The sequence below is a fragment of the Ranitomeya variabilis genome, chromosome 3 (assembly GCF_051348905.1).
Source record: "Ranitomeya variabilis isolate aRanVar5 chromosome 3, aRanVar5.hap1, whole genome shotgun sequence".
NCBI classification, from domain to species: domain Eukaryota; kingdom Metazoa; phylum Chordata; class Amphibia; order Anura; family Dendrobatidae; genus Ranitomeya; species Ranitomeya variabilis.
In genome coordinates this window covers 617,573,231-617,585,326 of record NC_135234.1, presented here as the reverse complement: position 1 = coordinate 617,585,326, position 12,096 = coordinate 617,573,231, and the positions used below count along the sequence as shown (strand labels likewise).

The 12,096-nt window shown below is 43.1% G+C and overlaps 1 protein-coding gene across 3 annotated transcripts in view; it reads right to left on the bottom strand.

Moving 5' to 3' along the window:
* Positions 1–12,096, bottom strand: part of LRRC63 (leucine rich repeat containing 63) — a 68,993-nt gene that overhangs the window by 23,109 nt on the left and 33,788 nt on the right. For all 3 annotated transcript variants that reach the window (XR_013223976.1, XM_077297377.1, XM_077297378.1), the window contains 3 exons: positions 7,490–7,588; positions 4,324–4,460; positions 3,895–3,978 (listed from right to left, as the gene is read on the bottom strand). Coding sequence is in view for 2 of the 3 variants with exons in the window: in XM_077297377.1 (XP_077153492.1) it covers positions 3,895–3,978; positions 4,324–4,460; positions 7,490–7,588 (320 nt within the window). In the remaining variant the exon portion in view is untranslated. The remainder of the gene's footprint in view (positions 1–3,894; positions 3,979–4,323; positions 4,461–7,489; positions 7,589–12,096) is intronic.

Sequence of the window (12,096 nt, the reverse complement as noted above, 5' to 3'; positions counted from 1 at the left end):
GGGGCAACCAAACGGGGGAATTATGCAATATATACAATAATTGAGGCATAAGAATAATTTTAATTAAGTTTATCCTTCCCACCACTGAGGGACATAACTTGCACCACGCCCCTATTTTCTTCCTAAACCTGTCCAACAATGGGGACAGATTCAGATCGACGTAGCTCGAGAGAGGAAAAGACACTTGAACACCTAAATATTTGAACTGAGAAACCACTGTCAGCTTACTACCTTCCCTTGATATTGGGATGCCAACGCCCCCTTTAGCCACTATCAAGATATTTGACTTCGCCCAATTGATTTCAAGACCCGATATATCACCAAATGTCCTAAGAATATGCATCACACCCTCCAATGCCTCTCCAGAATTTTCTAAAAAGAGTAACATGTAATCTGCATATAGGGCTATTTTCTCTTCTATTATGCCATACCGGAACCCCCTGACCGAAGTCGAGCTCCTAATTGTCTGTGCCAGGGGCTCCACTGCCAACGCAAATAGCAGCGGAGACAGCGGACACCCCTGCCTAGTCCCCTACATAAACCAAAACTTCCAGACAACTTTCCATTAACTCTCACCCTAGCAGTCGGAGAAGAATACAATAACCTCACCTACGAAATAAAAGTCGGCCCGAAACCAAAAGATCTCAAAACCTCCCAAAGATAGCACCATTCAACACTATAAAAACGCTTTACGCGCATCCAATGAGACTACGGTGTCCGTCTTTTTAGGATTGCATAAAAGTGCAGTCGGCCACAGTTTTGTGCGCTTCTGAAAAGAAGGACACCGCGGAACAGAGGCCAGACGGAGTCCAGATTAACTCTGCTGCCTCATTATAGTGAATGGATCCCTCAGAATTCCATCTGAATCATGTCACTCAGAGATTTAGATGCAAACCCCAAAGTAAGTGGTCAGCGTAGAGCGCCGGATAAATGTGATCCCTAACTTTACGTAAAATATTCCCAATAAAAGCTTCCACTCGATCCACAAAAAAAGCAAGTCCTCACTCAGGTCCGACATCTGTTAACAGAAATATGGGGGGCTTCCACGTTACTAGTATTACAAAGGCTCTGGAAAAGCGACATGGCTCCTCACCCGCCAAAAGAAATTCAGCAAATTCTCCACTCCCATATCCAAATGCCCCTACTCCCTTCTGAGCCCCAGTGTGCCTAAACAACATGTAGCACCCACATGTTGGGCATTTCTGTAGTGATCAGAGCCCGCCTAATTTACAGGTACTTGTCTCCAGAAGCATGAGCTGGGCATAATGTACTGGTCACTACAGCGTACTGGTCACTACAACGGCAGTTTGCAATTTTCACTCGGCAACATCCACTGCTGTCTGCTTCTAGAAAACACCCATGGAGTTAAAATCGCCACAACATATGTAGATAAATTCCCAAAGGGTTATAATTTCCACAGTGGGATCATTTGAGGGGAATTTTGCTTTTCTAGCACTTAGGGGCTCTTTATATGGAATCCACAAACTAGTCTAGGAAAATCTGCGCTCCGGGAGGCAAATAGCGCTCAGTCCCTCCCGAGTCCCTCTGTATGGCAAAGTAGTACTGTACATCCACATATGGGGTATTTCTATATTCAGCAGAAATTGTGGGACATATTTTGGTGCCATTTTTACCCATTTCCCAGTGTGAAAATGTAAAACTTGGGGCTAACGCATAATCTTGGTGGTAAAAATGTAAATTATTTTTTTCTTCACTGCCAAATGGTATAAAAGTTAGTGACACACCTGTTGTGTCAATATAATCACTGCACCCCTACATGAATTTATTGAAAGATTTAGTTGGTAAAATGGGGTCACTCATAGGGGATTCTGCTGTTCTGGCACCTCAGGGGCTCTGCCAATGTAACATGGCACCCTCAAAGAAATGTAATATGGCGCTACTTCCCTTCTGAGCTTTGCACTGTGCCTCAAAAGTAGTTTTTGACGACATATGGGGAATCGGTCAACTCAGGATAAATTGAGCAACAAACTTTGGGGTTCATTTTCTCCTTTTGCACTTGTGAAAATACAGAATTTGAGGCTAAAAAAGATTTTTGTAGGAAAAATGTGATTTATTTTATTTTCATGGCTTAACGTTATAAACTTCTGTGAAGCACCTGGGGGTTCAAGGTGCTCAATACACATCTAGATAAGGTCCCAAATGGGTCTACTTTCCAAAATGGTGTCACTTGTGGGGAGTTTCCACTGTTTAGGCACAACAGGGGCTCTCCAAACGTGACATGGCAACCGCTAATTATTCCATCAAATTTTCCATTCAAAAAGTAAAATGGAACGCCTTTCCTTCCGAGCCCTGCTGTGCGCACAAACAGTTCTTTTCCTCCACATATTGGGTATCCGCGTACCCAGGAGAAATTGTACAACAAGTTGTATGGCACAATTTTTCCTTTTAACCTTATGTAAATGCAAAATTTGGAGCTAAAAAGATTTATTTGGGAAAAATTGGATTTTTTTATTTCCATGGCTCTACGTTATAAACTTCTGTGAAGCACCTGTGGGTTCAAGGTGCTCAATACAGATCTAGATAAGTTTCCTAAGGGGTCTAGTTTCCAAAATGGTGTCACTTGTTGGGGGTTTTTACTGTTTAGGCACATCAGGGGCTCTCCAAACACGACATGGCAGACGCTAACTATTCCAGCATATTTTACATTCAAAAAGTAAAATGGTGCTCCTTCCGAGCCTTGCCGTGTGCCCAAACAGTAGATTTCCCATACATATGGGGTATCAGCATGCTCAGGAGAAATTGCACAGGAGAAATTGCACAACAAAATGTATGGTCCATTTTCTCCTGTCACCCTTGAGAAAGTAAAAAAAAATAGGTCTAAAGGAAACATTTTGTGAAAGAAAAGTAAATGTTAATTTTTTCCTTCCACATTCCAAAAATTCCTGTGAAGCACCTGAAGGGTTAATTAACTTCTTGAATGTGGTTTTGAGCACCTTGAAGGGTGAAGTTTTTAGGATGGTGTCATTTTTGGGTAATTTCTGTCATATAGGCCCCTCAAAGTCACTTCAAGTGTGAGGTGGTCCCTATAAAAATGGTTTTGAAAATTTTGTTGTAAAAATGAGAAATCGCTAGTCAATTTTTAACCTTTATAACTTCCGAACAAAAAAAATTATGTTTCCAAAATTGTGCTGATGTAAAGTAGACATGTGGGAAATGTTATTTATTAACTATTTTGTGCGATATGACTTTGTGCTTTAATGGCATAAAAATTAAAAGTTTGAAAATTGTGAAATTTTCAAAATTTTCACCAAATTTCCATTTTTTTCACAAATAAACGCAAGTCCTATCAAATAAATTTTTACCACTATCATAAAGTACAATATGCCATGCGAAAACAGTCTCAGAATCACCAGGATCCGTTGAAGCGTTCCAGAGTTGTGACCTCATAAATTGACAGTGTTCAGAATTGTAAAAATTGGCCTGGTTAGGAAGTTGAAAACAGGCTTTGGGGCGAAGGGGTTAATATAACATAGGCCTTGTATAATTTTCTTTTCAATTTTAAAACGGGCTGTTGTAATATGGATGACAAAATCAGATAAATGTATGAAATACGGATCAAATATAAAAAAAACTATATTAAAGCCCAAATTGTCCATTTTCTTTGGATATAAAAATGCAATTTTTAATATGCTCGTGTGAGCCCAGTATCCAAGAGGTTAGACAAAAGTGATTAAAATTGCATCAGATTTATGATAAAGCAGGATCCACGGTTATAAATCTGGCTCATTATCAGATTGTCTAGTCTAATTTTTACGCTAAGTATTTATGTAGAGAGGGCTCAGTAATGCCATTGGCAGGATATGAAAACAAAGCACCAGCAAAGTTAGAATTGCCTTTATGCAGGTATGACAATATTCATTTATTATTTATTACCTGAGATTAGATATGTCATTTGGAATTGAAGTAATGTTATTGTAGGACACATCCAGCACCTGCAGATATGGCAGTAGGAACAGCCTACAAAATAATTAAAAATAATGTTTATCAGATAGACTAAGATGAAACACTCAGACATGACACTGATGTACCACTATCCCAATGTAACATGTATGGCTTCAAGCACATTTGCGTTATATCAATGTTTAATACTGTATAATACAAAAGTCAAACTCTTTTACATAAAGTATATTATATATAATTCTGATAAAATTATGTACAATCTCTAGTAAATGTAAAACCTAATAAGGGAGAGCTGCAGATTAGGCCTTTAGAAGGGCCGTGCATCATATTCTATGGACATGCTATGCATAGAACAGATGGAAATTCTCCTTCAAGCTTTTTACGGTGTTGTGAACATCATACCCAGCAGGAAGAGATGACAAAGAACAAAACGATACAATGAAAGTTCGGAGCCTCTTCAGCTTGTGAATACCATATGGGATTTCCTTGATGGGGTTGTTCCTTAGTTTAAGGGATTCCAAATATTCAAGATTGTACACCTGCAATACAGGGAAGTACGGTAACAACAATAGCACGGATGCAGTCACAAGCTGTGGCTAGGTGCCTGGATGAAGCTCTACCCAAAGCTAAGGGCAGCACATCGGTAATGTAAAATAGTGACCACAATAAGCCACTGCCTGTATGGGCACAAGAGCACAGATAATACTTCACTGTTACCACAAACGTATGCACTTTGGAGGCCAAAAGCAGGGCTGGCTGTCAGCCACATGGCGGGACACTAGCCTTACTTATCTAACCCTCAGGTCCTGCTCCCATTCCCTATGGCCGCCTCTCTTCTCCATCATCACACAAGGCTTTATAAGACTGACAGCTATGTTCTGTCTGAGTTTTCAGTAATTTTGCATTCAGCTAACACATGTCCTCCAGGAGTTTCGCTTCATTATTCACTTCTCTCACCTGTCAAATCATCTCTTCATTGAACTCCTACTTGATTATTATCCATCTGCATTTACTTCCTGGCTGCGGTTTACCATTTCTCTGCTGTAAGACGCGTCTGATCCAGATCTCACACTTTGCACTGACGAGGGGCAGTACCCCGAAACACAGTGTCTGCAAATTGAGTTTCTGGTTTGGCTCTTATCTTAAGTCATATGACAAGGCTCGTTAAAGGGTCGACACTGACTTTTAGGATTGCTACTTCCAATAGGTGGTACTAGAGTTCTAGTCCTCTTCCTCTCTGAAGAAACAATTTGCTGTAAGAATAAGGCCACGTTCACACTTTGCAGTTTTTACCGCAGATCCGCGGCGATTTTGATGCTGCGGGTCCACAGCAGTTTCCATAGTGTTTACATTAACATGTAAACCCTATGGAAACCGCAAACCGCAGTGCACATGCTGCGGGAAAAACCGCGCAGAAACGCAGCGGTTTACAACCCGCAGCATGTCACTTCTTTGTGCAGAATCGCTGTGATTCTGCACACATAGGAATGCATTGAACCGCTTACTTCCCGCATGGGGCTGTGCCCACGTTGCGGGAAGTAAGCGGATAATGTGCGGTTGCTACCCGGGGTGGAGGAGAGGAGACTCTCCTCCAGGTCCTGGGAAGCATAAATAGTGTAAAAAAAAGAATTAAAAGAAAAAATGATGCTATACTCACCTCTCAGCGCTGCACGCGGCCGCCCGGTCTCAGTTGCTGTGCGAGCAGGACCTGCGGTGACGTCGCGGTCACATGACCGTGATGACGCCGCGGTCACATGACCGTGACGTCACGAAGGTCCTTCTCGGCACAGCATCTTTGGAACCGGAGCGCCGCGTGCAGCGCCCAGGACATCCGGACATCAGAGGGTGAGTATAACCAATTTTTAACATTACTATTGATGCTGTATATTGCTGCATATGCAGCATCAATAGTATAGGAGTAATCCCGCAGCGTAAATCGCAAAACAAACTGCGATAAATCTGCAGGGATAACCGCAGCGGTTTTGCCCTGCAGATTTATCAATTCTGCTGCGGGAGAACCCGCAGAGGGACGTTGCAAAGTGTGAACATGGCCTAACTCTTCTCTGCTAAAACTGGAGCTGTACACACTATCATGCTGCTGCAACAGTAACCTTTTTCTGCACGTAAGTATCCAGTTTGCTTGTTCAGCAGTAATGCAGTTAACCACCCACTTGCTGATTGCATATGTCTCTGCCTTTGACTATCAGTCTGCTGATTAAACATTTGATTGCTGAAAGCCCCAGACTGACTACACACATCTGTTCCTCTGTTAGGCTACGTTCACATTAGCGTTCTGCGCCGCAGCGTCGGGCACTGCAGCGTCGCCGCATGCGTCATGCACCCCTATATTTAACATGGGGGCGCATGGACATGCGTTGCACTTGCATTTTGTGACGCATGCGTCACTGTGGTGCATGCGTCAGGGCGCAGAGGACGCAGCAAGTTGCAGTTTTTTCTGCGCCCAAAACCATGCAAAAATGGACGCATGCGTCACAAAACGCTGCGTTGTGCATGCGTTTACATTTGCGTTGTGCTTTGCGTCGCCGACGCTGCGGCGCACAACGCAAATGTGAAGGTAGCCTAAATCTACACTTCTGGTTCTGTTACTGATCTGCTAGTCTGCCTGCTGTACTGCACGCTCTACTGTCATCCACATACCATCTGGCAGGCCCTGCCCGCTGTACCTACTTAATCAGAACCTGTCACAAAGATAAAAGTGGCCACTTTTAGCTTTTATTATATTCCCACTACACCACTAGGTATGCTGGTTTTTGTTGTTTTACAATCTGCCAAACCGCTTCAGAGATAAAGGCCTTTTTTATTTAGAGCTATTTTTTATGGTACAAATAAAGTCATTGGAGGTGAAAGAAGTCTATTAAGCTTATGGGTGACATAAATTTTTCTCATTTACAGTAAATGTTATTTTATTGAAAACATGTTTTATTATAAATAGCCACTGCTTTGTGTACTTATCTTTCTATCTCTAAGGGTGGAAATATACATTAGTTGTATGTGGCAAAAAATGACACAATCAGCTTCCAAATACCAATTCTATAGTGCACATAATAATGTGTCAAAACCAAAATCTCATTATACATTACAGCATTGCTATACAGGGTTTCTAATAATCTATATCTAATTTAAAAGGAATCTGTAACCAGGCTCTCACTACCCCGTCTGGGAGCAGTTTTACCTGCTGCAGATCTACCAATTCTCTGAATGCATGGCTCTGTAGAACCCCACCCACACTACTGATTAGCTGTTTTCTGTGTACACTGTGCATAGGCAGAAAGCTGCCAATTAGTCGTGGGGGCAGGGTAATAAGCAGCTCATGAATATGGAGGACAACATGGCTGCAGGTTTACTAGTCATCTAGTGGTAAAACATTGATTTTATTAAAACTACAGCAAGCAACACAGTAAGTAACACATCGCTGAAATCAGGGTCTGTGTCGCTACATTAAGCTTGCTTTCACATTACATTGCAAAAATCTGCTGACAGATTTTCTTTAAGCAGAGTTTCTAAATCCAGCAATGCAAAAATACATTTTAAGAAAAATGCAACGTACCTCTACAGGGAATTGCCAGAATTCATTAAAGGAAAGGTTGAGGTAAAATAAAGAATTATACAAAGGTGTCAGGTCTGGAAGCTTGGATATAAAGTATGCCTAAAATAGAAAGACTTGTTTATAGCATGAAGAAAATGTAGTAACATTGTATACTGCTGCAGATAGTTATGTGGCCTAGTTTTTAAAACTCTCTTTAGGAAATTCTATATTCGGGATCTTAGCCTTGTTTGTGCCGTAGACAATGTGCTTCTACTAGCATTCACAGAGAGCATCCATAATGGGGCATATATGGATATTAGCCATGCGGCTGATGTAATATACTGTATATACTCATGTATTTTTTTTGTGCTGAAAATGCCCCCCTTGGCTTATACACGAGTCATTGTCCAAGAAAGCCGGTGGGGGAGGGGGAGCAGTGGGTGACAGAGGCAGGAGCCGGCGGCTGTGCCTAACACCTGTGCCGCTGCTAAAGAGAAATGAATATTCATTTCTCTTATAGCGTGCACAGTGACAGCTGCAGCCGCCAGCTTCCAGAAGACATCCTACTCACCCTTCAGCGTGCCCTCGCAGCATCTCGTTGGTCCCGGCTTCCAACAGCTCTTCCTGTGCTGAGCGATCACGTGGCACCGCTCATTAAGATAATGAATATGCACACGTCTCCACTCCCATAGGCATTACCTTAATGAGCGAGGCCACGTGATCGCTCAGCACAGGAAGAGCTGCTGGTGTTGCGAGGGCACACTGGAGGGTGAGTATAATGTTTGGTTTTTTTTGCAATAGGAAGCATGCATACAAGGACGGGAGGGAGGAGCCATGCATAACAGGACAGCTACGGAATTCGCCCAGGCGCAATAAATCAGACCGCTGCCATCTTTGTGTAGACAGATAGCGGCGGTCACATTAAAACTGCGCGTTCGCTCCTTCTGTACAAAGATGGCAGCGGTCAGTGAATCATTCGGCTGATCCCGGTGGCGGCGTGTTCATGACAGTGTACCGCGCAAGAGGCTGCGTACGGCATATACAGTGTGTATGTGTGTGTGTGTGGTGCGTACGGCATATACAGTGTGTGTACTGCGCAAGAGGCTGGTACCACCAGCAGTTTCCATATTGAGACACCCATCACTTGGGTATCCCAATATGGCAGTCGGTGAATTTCCGCCGCTTGGAATTCTGGGATACTGACACATCTGGATGGAACAGGATGTGAAGACATTACAAGGTAAGTATATATTAAGATGGAAGAATACTTGGGACTACAGAAGGAGTTGGGTGTCTGGTTACAAGAAAGCTGAGTAGCAGTACTCAATGTCAAGCAACAGCGGCAAAAGTTTGTGAGATATTATGGTGTTTAAAAAGAGATAAAATCTCGTGATTCTAATATATTATTACTAGTGAGGAGAGAGTGTACTCGTTGCTCGGGTGATCTCCGAGTATTTGTAACTGCTCAGAGATTTAGTTTTCATCGCCGCAGCTGAATGATTTACAGCTACTAGACAGCTTGAATACATGTGAGGATTCCCTAGCAACCAGGCAACCCCCACATGTACTCAGGCTGGCTAGCAGCTGTAAATCATACAGCTGAAGCAAGGAAAACTAAATCTCCGAGCACTAAAAAATACTCGGAGGTCACTCGAGCAACGAGTCACTCGCTCATTGTTAGGGATCGAGTTCCTGCCTCTGCACAGTGGGAATCTCAAGCCATCTCCACTGCGGTCTCCCATTCTTCTCCAGCCGCAGTGGAGCCTGCTCAGTGGAGACGTCGGTCCCAGCGTCTGGCTCAAGTAGATACTCTGCATCTGGCTACTGCTGTTCTTCCAGGCTCTGCCATTATAGCTAGTACTGGTCAGCGTCGAGAACTCGCTTCTGGGACTAAGTCCTGCTTTCTCCCTTCTGAGCATGCCTAAAGGAAGACCTCTCATTGGAGGTAAGGGGTCACACGCTCAGGTCCTGAAGCAACTCCCATTGGTCCTCTAGGAAGGTCCTGAAGTTGCTGCAACTATAAAAGGTTCGCATGGCCACACGGCCATGCGCTAGTATCAATCTTTGTCATGAGCTTTGCGCCAGTGTGGTCATGTATGCTTGTGGTCAGGGCCCGTCTGAAATAAGCCACTAGAATACCGGCACCTCCAGTGAGGAGTTTGTTTGCATGTATTCAGGACCCGGCTGAAATAAGCCACTAGAGTACCGGCACCTCCGGTGAGGAATTGTTTGTGTGCTTCTCTGACTGCATGACCACTGACTGCTATCAGCTCAGCAGTTAGCTGTGTACTCCTGTGAGCTTAACCGGACACAGTGCTTTTCTATCACGGCGACTCTGTGAAGTAACAGAGCTCGCTTATACCACCATATAGTGCCATTTGCTAGCAGCAGGTTCTCCTCCTGCACGGTGGACCCTGGGCTGCGAACGCACCAATAATAACATCTATATTTACTCGGTGCATTCCACCAGCCCTAACACTCATCACTAATTATTACGCCTCTATAAATCACTTTAAAGGGAACCTGTCATGTCCTTTGTAGCATGTAACCTGTCCCCACTGCATTGCTAGTGATGTAATGTGCATCACTAATACTTTTTTTTTTTATTAAAAACGGTGGTCTAATCATGTGGAAAAAGCATTTTATATAATTATGTGGTTCCTGCTCATTTGTCATAAGGGTGTGGTTTATTTAAACTGTGTTCCAAATTATTATGCACATAGAGTTTAGGAGTGATAAGGTTAGAATTTTTTTGTTTGTCATTTAAACTCATTGATGGTGATGTGTGTCAGGGCTCTTTATATCACTGAAAGCAATTGCAGATACCTGTGCACATTAGTTTGGCAGGTGTGTCCAAATAAAGGCAAGACTACTTAAGAAGGCTGTTCCACATTATTAAGCAGCCTACACTTTTGGCCAAAATGGGAAAGAAAAAGGATGTGTCGGCTGCTGAGAAGCAACAAATTGTGGAGTATTTAGGTCAAGGCATGACTACAATCAACATTGCCAAGACACTTCATCGTGATCATCGCACAATCAAGAAGTATGTAGCTGATTCCCAGCACACACGTGTGCGTGCTGATAAGGAAAAATTGAGGACTCTTTCCAACAGGCAATTGCGTAAGGTTAAAAAAGCAGCTGCAAAAATGCCTTGTCATAGCAGCAGACAAGTTTTTGAAGCTGCTGGTGCCTCCAACGTCCCCAGAACAACAAGATGCAGGGTCCTTCAGAGGTTTGCAGCTGTGCGTAAGCCATCCTGTCGACCACCTCTATCCACTGCAACAAGCAGAAACGGCTCCAGTGGGCCAAACGATACATGAAGACTGACTTCCAAACTGTTTTGTTCACCGATGAGTGCCGTGCAACGCTCGATGGTCCAGATGGATGGAGTGGAGGATGGACACCCCATGAAAACACGGCTAAGGTGCCAACAAGGAGGAGTTAGAGTAATGTTTTGGGCTGGAATCATGGGTAGAGAGATTGTCGGCCCCTTTATGATCCCTGAAGGGGTAAAGATGAACTCCATAATCTATGTGGAGTTTCTAAAACAACACTTCCTGCCATGGTTCAAGAGGAAGAACCGTGCTTTCCGCAGCAAGATCATTTTCATGCATGATAATGCACCGTCTCATGCTGCAAAAAACACATCTGCATCTCTGGCTGCTATGGGCATAAAAGAGGACAAACTTATGGTGTGGCCACCATCTTCCCCTGACCTCAACCCCATTGAGAACCTCTGGAGCATCATCAAAAGGAGTGTCTATGATGGCGGGAGGCAGTTCACATCTAAGCAACAGCTCTGAGAGGGTATTCTGTCCACATGCAAAACAATTGAAGCAGAAACCATCCAAAAGCTGACAAATTCAATGGACGAGAGAGTTCAGAAGCTTCTTTCGAACAAGGGGTCCTATGTGCAAATGTAACATCACCTAGAATAAAGTTTTCACTTGAAAACTGTTTGATTTCATTTTGTAATAAGCTGATAATGCTTATAACTTCACAATTGACCATTTTTTTGTTCAAAATAAAAAAATAAAGGTTGAAAACTCTGTTGTGCATAATAATTTGGAACATGCATTTTGAGTGTTTATTTTTTTTAAAAAGATACTGTTTTCATAGGCAGTTTTTTCCAAAACATTGCAATTACACTAGAATAGTAGATGACTGGAAAATAACAATGACTGCAATTCAGAGAGGTAATTTAGAGAAAATATGAGGAAATATTATTTGCATAATAATTTGGAACACAGTGTGTTCAGCCACGATTGGCACCCTCCATACAATTTACATGATGTTCCCAGGGTTGCACCGACGTCACTCAAATCCAATTTGAAAATTCTGCGCTTGAGCAGTGTACCATGGAGCTGCGCTTGCGCAGTGTCGATCGGGGAGTCGAGCATGCGTCGTGAAGAGCGGCTCCGGCCGCACAGTCAGTACAGCTGGATACTGCACACAGTTTCAGTGCACACGCACGGGGAGTCGCTCGCCATGGCACATGCGCAGTTAACCCTAATCGAATAACCCTTTCTAAGGATAACGGCATTTTTTTTTTTACTTGAGCAGTCATCAAGGATTGAAAAGTGCTATATGGCAGATCTTCTTAAATAAAAAAAGATAAGCAGTGCTGG